Source organism: Aulonocara stuartgranti (genome assembly GCF_965226115.1).
Source record: "Aulonocara stuartgranti genome assembly, chromosome: 20".
In the NCBI taxonomy this organism is placed as follows: Eukaryota; Metazoa; Chordata; class Actinopteri; order Cichliformes; family Cichlidae; genus Aulonocara; species Aulonocara stuartgranti.
In genome coordinates, this window is record NC_138956.1 from 14245708 (window position 1) to 14260924 (window position 15217).

The window sequence follows — 15217 nt, forward strand, 5'->3', positions numbered from 1 at the left end:
CACCTCTCTCTTCCCTGCTTCTCCTTTGCAGCCCGATGAAACCCACCTCGTGGCCCAAGAAGTGTCGCCGGATCAGGATAGAGTGTGGTTATGCGGTCGTTTATAAAGAAAATCCACTGGTGGAGTGTCGAGCCTACAGCTGGATAGGATGAAACACTACAGGAGAACTCACATGAAAACATAAAATATGTAAAAAACATACACCCTAAAAACGTTGTGCAGTCCTAACACGAGAGTCCTGGTCAGTGCAACTTTGCTGATGTTACTGTGTTTAGTTTTCATGAGGACAAGTGAGATTATTATTTGATGCTCTGGTTACAGGGAATAAGGTCAAGTTATTAGAATGTGTAGCTTTATGTGCCTTTTTTCCCTGTGCTCTCCTTGACGATAATCCAACACTCTGGTTTAGCTTGACAGTCGGATATGATCTTTTCCAGTTATTCCGCTCAACATGAGTGTATTTCAATGACAATCTCTTTCTCTGATCTGTAATTTTCACCCTACAGAGCTTTGCAACAGATGGCATTAACCTTTGACCGTCCACCAGGTCTGTGTAACCCATCTACTGTCAACTATAGGGTTTGGCTTTCTGAAGGATTTCCATCTATTTTGAACACCAAAAGAGGAAACAAGCTTTTAAGACAAGATTTGAAATCTACCTGAAAATCCACCTGTTTAACATGTGGCAGAAACAAAACCCAGCCCTAACTACAACACTAGATGGGTCACTGATGACCAGGTGAATGCTGAATGAATGCGCCTGTCTCTGAGAACATGTATCGACTCAAAGAAGGTCACTAGTGAACTGTACTTGTACTAAATGACTTATTGAAATGGACAGCTGTTTGCAGTGCCAGAAAGTTCTTTTTATACGAAGCTCAACCCCAATAAATGCAGCGTCTGGTACATTAACAGTCACCATCCAAGAAAAATAGCATAGACTGTATATGAAAGATGGGGGCAGCCATGGTGACCTTTTTGGAAGACCCTTTTTTGTGAAGTCCAGCCTCGAAGCGCATCCTGCTTCATTGTTCCTCTGCTCACAAATGCTTGTCATGATTTACAAAATAAATAAGTAAGATGTATTTACTGAGGTCAGGAACCAATGAAGCTGAAGTCGTTTTTTTCTCTCACATATTTCTATAAAACTTTTTTCTTCAGCGAGAGAAACATCCTGCTTCTTTTGAAATACTGTAGAGAGATTCTTTTCTTGAAAATCATTGTCAGGTTAGTCTTTACTTGTCCTTGCTGAAGATTTAAGTATAAGAACCAGTTACGTGTAAACTTTTTACATACGAAAGACAAAATGATCTGACCAAAACTGTCAGATAGCTTGGACTTTTAAATGAACCATACACAGCACTGGTTCTTTTGGCACTTGCACACAGTTCTCAGATTGTTTTGGTTTTGGAATTTTTTTCAGTCTCTTAATGTGATTCTAGGCTGACTCAGTGGTGTGGATGTTGTAATCAGGCTCTGCGGGGGTTATATCTAAACCCATATTTTTCTGGTTTACAAGTCGCTACAGAATTAATTTAGGGTTAATCAGATGATTTGAGCTCATGTAAAACAAACATCAACAACAAAAAAGGCTTGACTTGGATTTGCACTCCTTCTAATGTCACTTTGTTCTTTAAAGTGCTTCACTTTACTGTACAAAACTTAAACTAAACGAGCACATGCACTGTAAAAGATCAACAAATGATTACAGTTTGAGTCATTCTCAGATAGAAAATCATATTCAAAATGACTAAAGAATAAATCCACACTTGGTTGCAGATTGAGAACTTCACACTTATTAGCAGCGTCAGAGCTGAGCTTCTCATGGTTGTTTAAAAAAAATCACAAGGAAGTTGAAAAAGCTCATTGTGCTTTGCTGGGCTCTTGTAGCGAAGTTCAAATTCTTCTTTTTTGAATGTTGTATAAGAAGCCCATCAGATGCTGTGAAAACACAAAGATGCCCTGAAATCGACAAAGTCTAGCAGCAACTTGAAGCATCTGTCTATAAGGGCTGCAGAGGCCTAACAAGAAGCTAACAGGAAGTCAACCAAGGGTGGCGGAGGCACTGTGCAGCAGTGGCCCTCTTCTCTGGGTGATAATTCAACATGGAAAGTAGGAAGTCAGAGAACCCAGAGGCCTCCTCCAACAGGAAGTGGTATTTCTCCACCAAAACCTCATAGAGGCTCCAGAACCTCAGCAGACCGACACGACGCAGGTCGCCTGGATGAAAACCATAAACTGTTACAACAGACGAGCAGCTCACTGGCAGCAATAACAACACATTAACACAGGAAGAAAGATCTCATCTGGAAGTGAAGGTAGACGCTCACCTCTGCAGCTGAAGTACTCAGCAGAGTATTTACCCGACAAGGCAACAGCGGCCGGGATTTTGCCAAGCAGCTCCGTTATCTGGCCAATATGATCTGAGGTGGATAAACACATACAAGCATGGCACAGAATGCATTAGTATCCTAATTACAATGAAGGCATGGTGTAATCTCACTTAATCCCGTGTCAGTGCTCGTCACACAGCCATCTAAACACACCTTCCTCCAGGGAAATGGACTCACTGGCTCTGGGCTCAAACAGTGAGTCTCCAGTGATCAACTCAAAGGCCTGAGAGAATTCAGGAGAACATTTAGTGGTGACACACAGAATAAGTAAGAATGCACAGATAGCTTTTTATCAGAAAGGTTTCACTATAGGTCATTTAGCTACAGGGCAGCATAGCTTTAGCTACGAATTGTGCAAATTACTTTAATTCCCATTTGATGGAATGGTATATAAACATAACATTATGGGATTAAATATTTCAAAGTGTGAACATCACATTAGTTTGGATTGTCTCTCACCATGCATGCGACACTCCAGATGTCAGCAGGTGGGCCATACTCAGATCCCAGCAAAACCTCTAGTGAGCGATACTGTCGGGTCTGGATCTCCTCACAGAAATGTTTGTACTGGTGATGACAGACAGAAGGGTTTAAAGGTGATTTGGTGTGTGTGCGCGTGTGCATGTGACAGAGAGCCAGAAAGATCTATTCCTCTTTATTCCCTTTCTCGTTGTTTTATTTTCTTTGTCACTTGTGTTCTACAGTGTGGCTTCTCAGCAGAGTTGAAGCATCATGTTTACACTTCTTACAATAAACTTTGCCTTTTTCTTCCAAATCTGGCTCGAGTTCTTACTTTGAGTGTGGAGGTACAATACAAAACCTCAGTTCCTCTTTGCTTTGGAGGATTTATAGCGCTTTTTAAGAGAACCTCTTCAATTCTATAGCTATTAAGATAATTAAATGTGATCAAACTACATCCACACAGTACCAAAAGTGAATACAATACTTTTGTCCACTTGGGGGCAGCAGAGAGCATTTTGGAACAGAATGTTGACATATAATATTGTCACCTTTCAGGCTAATGTTGCAAGCTTCTGATGACAAAAACATAAAGTGGCTGACCCTTTATACAATTTAATAATACACTAATAAAATATGTTAAACCAAAAGTTTTATAAGTGTATAAGTGTAAATACTAACCACCCAACAGGAGCTCCCCAAGTCAGCAATCTTCACTGCAATTTCCTTTAAGCTGTACGGGTTTACCCGATTGCTTTCTGGGAGAAAAAAACAAACAAACATTATTATTATTATTATGAATTTGGATTTCCAAGATAAATGTTTTATATTAAAATTAAATAGTACACAGCTGTTTTTGTCCAGCTCTAATAGCTGGGATGGCATGGTTAATGTATTTGCTTGATTATATGTTGAATTAGTTTCATTATTTTTTTCTTAGCACAAAAACAAACACCACAAATACTGAAGCAAATATTTATTTATGTATTTACAGCTGCATGGTTGCCTATACGGCCCATCAGAAATAAAAATATCTGGCGCTGAACCTTTTTATTACTGAAACTCTTAAACACTCTCAAGCATCTGTAGCAATGAAGGACAAAATAAAACGTGCCTGGTGAACTGGCTTCCTTCCCAGTCTGTAACGAGGAGGAGCTGCTGCCCCCTGCTGGTGCTTTGTGGGACTGCTCTTCCAGACACACAAGGATGTTTTCTGGCTTGATGTCTGTGTGGATGATTTTACATTGAGAGTGAAGGTAGTCCAGCCCCTGCAGGACCTATAGAAAAATACACAGATCTGATGATGTTTCCTTTCCTTTCCTGCTCCCTCACCGATGATTTTATCAGGAAAAAACATCAGGAATCGGGAGTCAGCTCTCGTTGATTCCCCCACCATGTCAGTGTTTTCACAATTTGAGATCTTCCTTTATTAAAGTTTGTTTAAGCAACACTTTTGGGAAAATTCTTTTTATTATTATTATAAATTACTAAGCTATAGCCAGAATGATTAGCCTAGATTAACATTGTGCAGCATGGACTGTTGGTAAATTGCTTAACAATGTAAAATGCCACTAAAATAAATAAAATGCACAACAGTGATACAGTAAAATATAGAAGAGAAAAAAATAAAATCAATAAATCAATAAATTAAATCAGTAATAGTCAATAAAAACAACAACAACAACAACTAAGGCTGTTAAAACCAAAATGTTTAGGTCAACGTGCGTTAAAAGCCAGACCATAAAAATGTGTCTTCAGTAACGATTTAAAAAGTTTGTGCGTTTGTGCAGATCTAACATTAAGACGAAGTCTGGTATAGAGAAGGCTCTGTCACCACGAGATTTAAGTTTAGACCGTGGAATAGTTAAAGTTAGTTTTGACCTGGACCTCGTGGTTCTTTCTGGAGTATAAATAAATAGGAGCTCAGACAGGTGAGAAGGGGCTCGGCCGTTTAGTGATTTAAAAAGAAAAAGTAAAATGTTAAGTTGGCTCCTGTAAGGAACAGGAAGCTACTGTAGGGAGGCCAACACTGGGGTGGTATGCTCCTTCTGTTTTGTGCCAGTTAGCAGAAAAGCAGCTGCATTTGGTGACAATAAATAGAGGCCTGGTCCAAACCAAAGTACAGAGAATTACAGAAAACCACTGAAGAGCAGAGCCTTTTAGGCCAGCATAAGATTCCAGCCGTGATAGCAGGATATCATGGTCAGCGTGTCAAAGGCTGCTGTCAGGTCCAACAACAAGAGGGTAGGGCTGCCAGAAACCAGAGTTAAAAGAATATCATTAAAAGCCCCTAAACATGTTGTCTCAGTGCTGTGTAGTGATTAAAACCAGATTGAAACTTTTAGAGATCTCATTAAGATCAAGGTCGCTAACTGTTTGTTCAGAAATTATTACCCCAAATTTCCCCAAATGGGAAACTGTACAAAAACCTATTGGTTAAAAAATTATCCCACAAATTTTGAACAAAGAGGTGAAGTTTAAATTAAACACACCTTATATGAACTTGATTTCTGGTGCCTGGGTTTTCTGGTCTGCTTTGTCTTACCTGGATAAGTATTTGTTTGATCCAAGGCTGCAACAGTCCTGGATTCCCAAAGCAGAGCTGCAAGCATCTCAGGTCAGGCCCCAGCAGCTCCAGCACTAGGCAAATGTCTAACCACCATACATTAAGGTCAGTTTCCCAAACCACTTTGCTGCAAAAACTACATCCACTACAACATGTTCACATTTTAATACTTTGACATTGATTGTTTCAATGATGTAATGGAACAGCTCAAAGGATTCTGGAATATGCGCCCAAGAAATCCCATCTCCAAAAAGGATACGTACCCCATTTACCCCAACCAGCTTAAACTCATCTAGCAGTCGAACGATCCTTTGGCCAAAGGGATGACGGCCCACAGAACCACTGGCCTGTTGAAAGAGAGGAGACGAGAGGATGAAAACAGAGGAAGAAGAGCAAGAAGAGATTTTTTTTTAAAGAGGGAGGGGATGATTCGTCCTTTATTAAAAGATTGGCAGAGAGTGATGCTCCAAAGATATGACAGAGAAAAATATCTGACAGACAGAGCGCTTAGAGAGGAGATTCACAAGCAGACGGTCACTAACACATCGCAGGAGAGCCAGTTCATCCTCTCCAGCCTGGGTGAAGCCAGCCCCACTCTTCAACACCTTCACAGCAACACGCCGACCTAGCCTGCCAACACAGACACCAGATCAGATGTGCATGCTGGTTACTGGACAAAGTAAAAGACTCAAACTAAATATTTGTTTGATCCAATTTTTAATTATTATAATTATATGATGCCTAATAAGATCAAATTTCTCCACCGCTTCCACCCTGATCATATCACACAGTCTCAAAATGAACCTACTTGAGGTCCTGGCAGAGCCATACAGTGGAGAAATAACCCCAGCCGAGTTTGGACACCACCTGGTATCTTCTGTTGAAGGTGTCCCCTATCTGGATGGGGTGGTACCCACCTTGGGGGGATAAAAGCAGAATGACATGAATGAACAAAGTCCCATTTCTAGTTGAACTGCTTATATGGTTGAATTTATTCTAGGTTTCAGTGATTAGGCACTTCTCTATATGACCTGACATCTGAAACCTTGTTATCATTCGCTAAGGATTTTCCATATGCTTAGAGAGCTTTGAAAGATGACTAAAAATATAGCCGCTAAAGCTATTTCTGGCGTTGCAACTTCCTATAGGCTATAACATGTCTGTTAGTGAGTAATACATTCAGATCTGCTAGTAGGACAGAGAAAAATGGCGAGGCATACGTCTGTATCGCTTCTCTTTCAGCAAGCATGACACACAGTTGTTGGACATTGTCAGCAGTCTTGAAACTGAATTTCTGTGTCTATTAAATTTAAGCATGAGATACACCAGCCTGTGATTTATTACTGTGTCAGGCACCGGTGGTATCACATACGCAGCAGAGGATATATGAGGTACACACAAAGACTTGCACAGCTGGCAGGTAAGAAGCGAGGACCAAGGTCAGACCAGCAAATTGGCAACCAGATACTGCGCATTAAAGCAATGCATAATGAGAGAGGCACACAGGCTTAGTGCAGCTATGAGGCTTATGAGAAGCCACACTTTGGATTTACACAAGCAAAGCACAAGAAAAAATATGCATGGATTCTTATGATCATCTTTGACTTTTTATCCCTCAAAAGCCAAACAGGAGTCCCTCAAAGCTGTTTTCTGAGCTAAGCAGTTTCTGTCATAATTCAGGCTGCTAATAGAATAAAATGACTGTGTTTACATCAGAAGTTACCAAGAGTGGTCAAGAGTGTCTGTTAAATTAGAACTTTATTGTGTCAGAATTTGTCAATAAGGGTACAGTGGAGGTTGTCAAATGTTGTCTTTATGGGGGAAAGGGGTTATATTGGCTCACCTTAAGGTTAAACTTAAATAGATGGTCACGTTATAGTCAACTCACAATACGGTAGGTGTGTGATCTTATATTCTCGGTCATTGTGGTTTGCTCTTCTTATACATAGGCTGTCTAGTTCTAATTATGTCTGAACCTGCCTTCTTCTTGACCTGTAAGAAGTTGACCCCAAGTCAAAATCTCCTTTTCAAACTGCTGCATTTCAGTAAATGGAGCCTGAAACGTTAAATCTACACGAAGCACTCCAAGAGCACAAACCTCCACCAAGGCAGCTCTCTCTCCTGGCAGTTTTAAAGCAATAGTGTTTTTGTTGTTGTTGTTGTTGTTGTTGTTGTATATATTCACTTTGCATCAGCTTGGTGGATAAAAGGCACATTTTAATGGATTGTTAACATGACCCCACTATACACCCCTACAAATCTTTTGAGTTGTTGTGTTTGCAGATAGCATTTTCGTGCATGTTCTACCAAAAACAAAACTTCCTTGGTGGAGGTAATTATAGCCGTGACCTTATAAAGATGCAGTGAATATTAGCAAATACAGTACCGGCAACTTCCTGGTCTGAAAATCAAAGCCACTGCTAAACACACTCCAATGTTCACTTGAGACTGACCCAGAAGCAAGTCAATCATAGCAAACCTTCATGTTAAAATATTCAACTGGACGTCATTAAAATGTAGGTTTACTAATACAAAAATGGTTCTTGTGGCCTACCAGGTCTTACCTACACTGCATGAGCTTCAGTCAGTTAGACTTTAGTCTTTTATTAGTCTGTTTCTTAGCACTAATTCACATTTATTTGTGCTTGTATATTGCACCCATGTGGTTTATGAATGAAGCTTAGTGTCTGTGAAGGTTCTCAGTCATCCAGGTCATCGTAGTCTAAGGAGCTGGGTGAGCTCATTGTGGGCCAGGTTTCACAATGAGCTCACCCGAAACCCTGGCTGATTGTGACCCACACCCGCTTTCACACCTTGGCTCATGTGATTAGGTAGAGGATCATCAGGGGGTCCTTTTGTCCCTCTGTGGGGGGTTACTCCCACTAGGTTTAAATCTGGGACTCTCCACCATTTGACCCTTAGAACTGAAGAAGCTTCTCGGATGAGAGGTGAAACGTTTTCAAGCAACTCAAAGAAGTCCAGACGCTTTTCTTTCCAAGCTCCTTAGACAATGAAGCTTAGCTAGCTAGCAATGTTAGCAAAAATGCTAACATTGAGACATCAAACTGAAGAGACCATAATCAAAGGGTTAGGTCTCAGGGGCTATAGCCATCTTTTATATGCATATATCTTTTATATACAGTCATGAATGAGCAATGGAGTGAAGAGAAATGTGCAAGAAGGCCTCAGCTACTTTGGCAAAAGGCCAAATTGTGACGGATTGGTGACTTGGTCAAAAGTATCTGTAAAAGGGCAACTACTGAAGTGAACTGGACTACTGAAGTCGCTGTTTCTTTTATATAATGTGGATGAAGGGTTTGATAGACATGACAGATTACTCAGGGGTTGACTAAGGCTCTCAAATTCCTGAATCTGAGAATCTGTGGGATACATGGAGACCCCACCTCACAATTTAAAAGATGAAAGGATTTGATGATAATGTCCTTGTGTCTGATATCCTTAGGGGATCTTGAGATGTCTCAGAGTGCATAACTCCATGTTCAATGGTGGCACAATGGAGAGTACATGATATCAGGCGTGTGTTTAATATACGAGCGGGTAATATGTGTAGTGAATCTGACAAACCTAAAAGTAGACTTTACTCTGTCCAGTATTTGACATGTTAAGATTTCTTTCAAACAGCTCAGTGTGCAGTTTTGCATTATATTCACAGACTCATCCAATCTTGTTTCCACAAACCAGAATCTGGTAACTGTTTCCTTTTTAAAGCTGTCCAATCCACCGCCCAAGCGCTCCTCTCGTCGTACTTGGACAACTCTTCTGGCAAAAATCCGAAAACTATTTGTAAACTGTAGCAGCAACGCTCAGTGTCTCAAAATGATGCTGCCAACAGGAACTTAGCTTGCAACAGCGGCCCATTCTCATAAACACTGCATCATTTCCAGCTGGAGCGGGCTCTGAATAACAGAGTCAGCATGTTGAAAGAATCTTTAATTACATCCTGGTACAAGCTGCTTTGAGGGTTTCGAGAGGCTCGGGATAAAAGTTAGGATACATGTGTGAGTTACCATAACAGTATTCTTGGGGGTCCTCAGAGACCTGACTGTCCTTGGGATCCAGCTGCTCCTGGCATCCAAGGGCTTTGAAACTGTTAGACACGCCACCCTCACTCCTGCAAACACACACAAACCCAGAAATTCAAACAGTGTATTCATATGTGTGTCAGTTTCTGAGAGCTGAACTACTTTTGGAGATTCCCACAGACTCAGCGTGCCGTGGACGTTTGCCCCACTGCCCAGCTGAGAGTGGACAAGCAGCACCGGAAGTTGCACTATTTCTAACTAGGCTGTAAATCATTTAGAAGCATCTCCGCGCAACCTGATAACTCTGCACGCCAGCTGCTCCCAATACACAGATGGCCCGAGGAGTCGGAGTCACGTCATGTCTGGAAATACTGATCACAGGTCTGTTTTCAGCAGAGGGACATATACAGTAGAGTTTAAGAGCTAGACGCGAATAAATGTGAAAGATTTTAGGGGCAAATTTTAAATAATTATCGATAATGTCAAAAAAAAAGAGTTTAGGAGCTGAGTTGCATTTTCTTGAGGTCACGCAAGAATGCAAGGCTACATAAAAACATGAAAGAAGAAACGAAATAATAATGATGATACTAATGCAGAAAGTTTTATACTCACACACGATGCTGTTCAGCCTCTGTATGAGGCAGGCAGGGGCTCCTCTGCATGGTGTGATTAAGCAGATGTCGCCAGTACATTAAAATTTCCGATTTTTTGGCATAAAGTGAGGAGAGAGTTAGGCGCAGGAAAAAAAGCAAGTAGCCCTGATTACAGTTGCTGCCCTTGAATCTAGTTAAGCAGCTGAGAGGTGGAGGTGGTGGAGGTAGAAGGGGTTGTGGTGGGGGTCTGCTTAGTCTCTCAGGAGGCTGGAATCAGCAGTCAGCAGGGTCTAAACATGGAAATCCCCCCGCAGGGTCTTGGCTCACAGTCTGTCAGGTTTTCACCTGCTCTGCTGCAGGACTTGCATCTTTCAGTCACCAGCCTCAGATTAAACTCTCTCTCTCTGTTCCTCGATGTCTCGTGCATGCTGGGAAAGCTATAAAAGAGAGAAGGCGCCCCTAAAAGATGAGCCGAACGTCACACAAGGCCGAACAGAGTGAGGGAAGAGAGGGAACGACAGCTGCTACAGGGATCACAGACTGCTAAACCTGCCTGCAGCACATTCTTAAGGATTAAAATAAAGTCGTTAGAACAGAGGTTGGCTGAAAGTTCCATTTTTTAAAAACAGATTGCAATTTAAAACCCTCTCTGTATGAGGATTTTACATTTAGATGAGCTCAGCTTTTGAGGAAGAAGTTTAACAGAAGCACCTGGCACAATCTTGACAAATATATTGTACACTTGATCTTACAGCCTCCTTCACATCTCAGTGGCTGAGTCTGCTTTTTCTTGCCAACACCATGCTGTTAACACTCTTACATGGCACCACATTTTATAGTGGATGCCATGGAGCAAAGGAGCTCCTGGCTCGTAAAACAGGGAAGCGTGTTGAAGGCAGAGGAATGAGGGTTGGGTGTGTGTGATGTGAGATATCAAGAGGCCTGTCGACCTCACATGAAGAACTGTTAATAGTCAGATGACACATGATGGCATTGCGTCTCCTTGAAATTTTCCAGCTGCAAAGCACACGAAACTATAGCTGGAGTGTGTTTACTGTACATGACTGCAGACAATCCTAACCTCCAGATGATATCATCATACTTCAGCCTTTTGTCTCAGCCAGCCTTTCACTGAGACCATTTCTGATGAAGATCTCTCTTTGCTTCTGTCTTTGCTGCATTTTCTTTACTTTTTCTAAAGGGCATAACTTTCAGATACTGTTCATCTGCTGTAGATCATTTTTAGGCCTGCCACTTCTTTGTCCTCCACTTGTCTAGTTTCCTCAGTTCTCTTTTTAAGGACAGGCTGCACACGGCAGCACGGTGGTTAGCACTGTTGCCTCACAGTCCTGAGTCCAATTCCACCATCAGGCCAGGGTCTTTCTGTGTGGAGTTTGCATGTTCTCACCATGTACTCTGGATTCCTCCCACAGTCCAAAGACATGCCGTTATTGGGGAAAGGTTAACTGGAAACTCTAAATTATCCATAGGCATGAATGTGAGAGTGAATGGGTGTCTGTGTCTATGTGTTAGCCCTGCGACAGACTGGCAACCTGTCCAGGGTGTACCCTGCCTCTCACCCTAAGACAGCTGGGATAGGCTCCAGCCCCCTCACGACTCTGATAAAGGATAAGCGGAAGCAAATGGATGGAGGCTGCACACCATGCCCATATGGTTTTCAGGTAATAGCTAGTAAGAACAGTTAATGGTATTTTGGGTGCAAAAATCCTATTTTAAGCCTGCCAAGCTGTTATCTTTGGCATTTTTCATAGATTCCAAAGATTGTAACTGAAGAAATGGGAACAAATTATATGTTTTTGCAACAGGCTGCTAGTAAGTGTATAAAGATGTGAATTTAAATGGGGTTTTTTGCTAAGGTGTTTGTTATGTGCTGACACAGTATGTGTCTGTTTAAAAAAATGATGTGAATCAAATGCTAGAGAATAGTAGGTATCACTGTAAAGATTCAAGCCGAAAATCAAAACACGTGTTCGACCAGTTCTGGTCCAAAACAACAAACTCCATCTGCACTGCTTTCCAGCTCAGGCCACCAAACGCTCAGCAGACCATGGAGACCATGTAGAGATTCACAGGTTCAGAATGTAGGATTAAACACAGGCCTTAACCTACTGAGTACTTTTACAAATATAGGCTGTTATACTGATCTCTTGAAAAATATTCCAAGCCTGTTTGGACTGTAGAACAAACAAAGCTCAAGCCAGGGCTTCTTTAAAGTTCTCACTAGGCTGTTTTGTTGCACAGCGTCGGAGCGAGCAGGTGTCCATTCTTGTTTTCCAGCCCATCCTCTCATGTCCTGGTATTACTCTCTAATGTTGGTCCAATCTTAATCCTAAAAGCTTGTGCTGGCTGTTACCATTCTCCAGTTGCACTCAGCTGTAATAACACACTTCCCACAGGAGCAATCGGTGTGTGTGTGTGTGTGTGTGTGTGTGTGTGTGTGTGTGTGTGTGTGTGTTTGTGTGGAGAAATCAAAATAGCACCTGCACAAATTTAGATCATTGGGTTAGTAAGGGATAAATAAATAGATAATGCAACAAACTTCTTCCTTAAAGTATACATGCTAACTCATGCGTTTGATCCCCCCGCCCACTACAGACTGAACTGTGACCTGCACTGTTTTTTGCTATGACCACAGTCAGCCAGCCTGTCTTTGGTTTACAACTTGAAACATATACACAGAACGCACACATTAAATATCTTCAGGGGTGACTACGTTTCATCGCCCGCCTGCCTCAAGAAAACACATACAAACACCACACTGACTGGCAGCTTATATAGAAATACTTCATATTTTTACTGATAATCTGAGCAGTCATACTTATTGCTGTTATCTCTGTGTGGAGCATGGTGTGGCATTACCAGCTGCATGTGACAGGTGCTCATACTCTTACATTTACAGACGTCTAAATATGGAGTCTCTATCCTGGATTACTGATGACAGGAAGCAGTTAATATACGAGCTGACGCTCAGCTACTGCACTAATCGCTATCAAGAACCAGGGACTTGTCACAGTGCTGATGGGATGCTGTTTAAAAACAAACAAAAAACAAAAAACGTGTCCTGCCAATAACACTGGAAATGAAATACATTCTGTATATTGTTGAGTCTATGATAATACTGTGTTTGATACACTCAGCTTCCCAACAAAGGCCTGTGGCTGCCACCTGTTTAACATTTAGACAGAAAAAGTGACCGATCGAACTAATAGCAGTGACAATAACTGGACTGGATCTGGGAGCTGGATCCATCCAGGTTTTAATGCTCTCGTTCTAGAAATAGATCATCTTGCAATGGAAATGGGACTGTGACATGTTGGCTGAGACCTGACTATTTTTTGCTACAATACTGCATGAGTACTAGGGACGGACCCAAGTGTTTACCACAAACTTGGTGAAGACAGTGTGTGGGACTAAAAGTGGAGCTTAACACTACTAAAACCTGCTGTTTCACCAACAGCCAGTCAGTCCCTGCAGCCTGCTCCATATTAAAATGCCTAACTGGAGTTTACACGTCATAATTGCCAATTAATGTCTTTGTAACAAGTGCATTTCTCTCTATATTTTTCTGTAGCTCATTTCTCTGTATGTTGAGGCTTAGAGGTGTTTGGGGTAGGCCGTTTCATGTAAAAATGCACCAACAGGCGTCTGCAGCATGTATTGCTGACGTTACTTTCACCAAATCAATCTGATAAACTGAACCTGTTGATTGTATTTGTGTTGTTAGTGCCTTTTTTGAGCATTTTATTGGAATTGTCTGATAAATGACAATCCAAGAAGTCAGTGAAATTCTAGTATTTTATTTGTCATGTTAACTAACACTAAACAGCAGATAAAAACTCGTTAACTTCAGCTGTTCTTCAGTAAATATGGCAACTTTTGGTTCCAGAAAAATCAGCATACCTAATGAAGAGTATGTGTTTTAGTGTGATAACCATCTTTTGTCATAGTAAAAAATAAAGAAAAAGAAAAGTGTACCTAGTTAGTTGCCCGAGTTACATTTTCCCATTTTTTACCAGTGGCTATATATATATATATATTGTGCTGGCTCACTAGCGTCTGGATAGACGGAGGTGTTCAGTTACAGTGTTTTAATGAGGAGAGAATCACATATATTAAAAAATTTTGAAATGTTTTAGGATCCTTACCTCAAATTATATAAAGGCACTTTGAAGTGAAAATGAACTAGACATGAATTAAACTGAACTGTACAAGTGAACCATATTTGCTCCTGAAAACACATCAAGATCCTCCTTCTTTCAAAAGAAGTCAAAATTAACTCATGTTCCAAAAAATATTTACACAGAAATTTAATAATGCAAAAAATGAAACTTCTGTTAACATCTGGACCTGTTTATTGCATCACATTAAACTGTTGTTAGGTTCATCCTATCAGTTGGTTAGAGAACGCTAAAGTCATGATTACTTAGGAAAAGTATGTACAGAACAAACATCAGAACTGAGCTTTGCTTACACAAGCAACACCAATGCGCATGGTAAAAAAAAAAATCCTGTTTGTTTGCTTTTTTAAATTTACAAGATAACTGCCTTGAAACATTTAAAATGGGTCCAAAATGTTCAAAAATAATCAGCATCTGAGAACAACTGGATTTGAGTTTGAAGTTTGAAACTCCTCAAATCCAACTCGATGTACAAAAAAAAAAAAACCAAAACAAAAAACATCTGAAATTGATGGGAATAAATGTTTCATAGATCTGTAAGGAAAAATCCAACAACATATGCAATAAAATAAATAAACAATAAATTAAACTGGGAAAATAAAAGGATTCTCGCATGAGGCGTGGCAGAGCAACAGGCACCTTTGTTAGGCAATTACAATGTGTGATTATAAGTCTCAGAGATGAGCTTTTCCCCCCTTTTTGTAAAGGAAAAAAAAATTACACATACACTGACACTGCTTCATCAGCGTAACAAGATTCAGCGAAAACATATTTTTCCTGAAACAATGAATTTAAGCAGTGGTCATGTGACCACAGAGAAGAGAAAACAGGTCTTTCTGAAAATATATATAAAGTAGAGCCCGACCAATTTATCAACGGGCTGATGTCATTAGCCAATATTAGCTATTCACAGATCTGTTGGTGTCAGGATTTATAATGGCCAATATATGGAAATTAAAAAGTA

The 15217-nt window shown here is 40.7% G+C and overlaps 2 protein-coding genes across 2 annotated transcripts in view; one reads left to right on the top strand and one right to left on the bottom strand.

The window, feature by feature from the left end:
• The window catches only part of LOC309697331 (uncharacterized protein), a 521790-nt gene that overhangs the window by 400220 nt on the left and 106353 nt on the right, over nt 1-15217 (top strand). The gene's annotated exons all lie outside the window — the stretch shown is intronic.
• On the bottom strand, nt 1682-10468 carry LOC309697050 (SRSF protein kinase 3). The gene is made up of 12 exons (XM_082518683.1): nt 10074-10468; nt 9447-9550; nt 6227-6335; nt 5961-6048; nt 5678-5765; nt 5398-5504; nt 3967-4129; nt 3534-3610; nt 2853-2960; nt 2547-2616; nt 2331-2423; nt 1682-2220 (listed from the first exon to the last, which is right to left on the bottom strand). The coding sequence occupies exons 1-12, from the start codon at nt 10151-10153 to the stop codon at nt 2033-2035; spliced, it is 1275 nt and encodes a 424-aa protein (XP_082374809.1). The 5' UTR covers nt 10154-10468; the 3' UTR covers nt 1682-2032.

What these genes read in the sequence shown, in the direction of transcription:
- LOC309697050 (XM_082518683.1), bottom strand. Translation starts at nt 10,153, where the DNA reads ATGTACTGGCGACATCTGCTTAATCACACCATGCAGAGGAGCCCCTGC. An exon ending in TCAAACAAATACTTATCCAG is followed by an intron (nt 4,130 to 5,397) that starts GTAAGACAAAGC and finishes ATTTTTCTATAG; the next exon opens with GTCCTGCAGGGGCTGGACTA. An exon ending in GTCCATTTCCCTGGAGGAAG is followed by an intron (nt 2,424 to 2,546) that starts GTGTGTTTAGAT and finishes TATCCACCTCAG; the next exon opens with ATCATATTGGCCAGATAACG.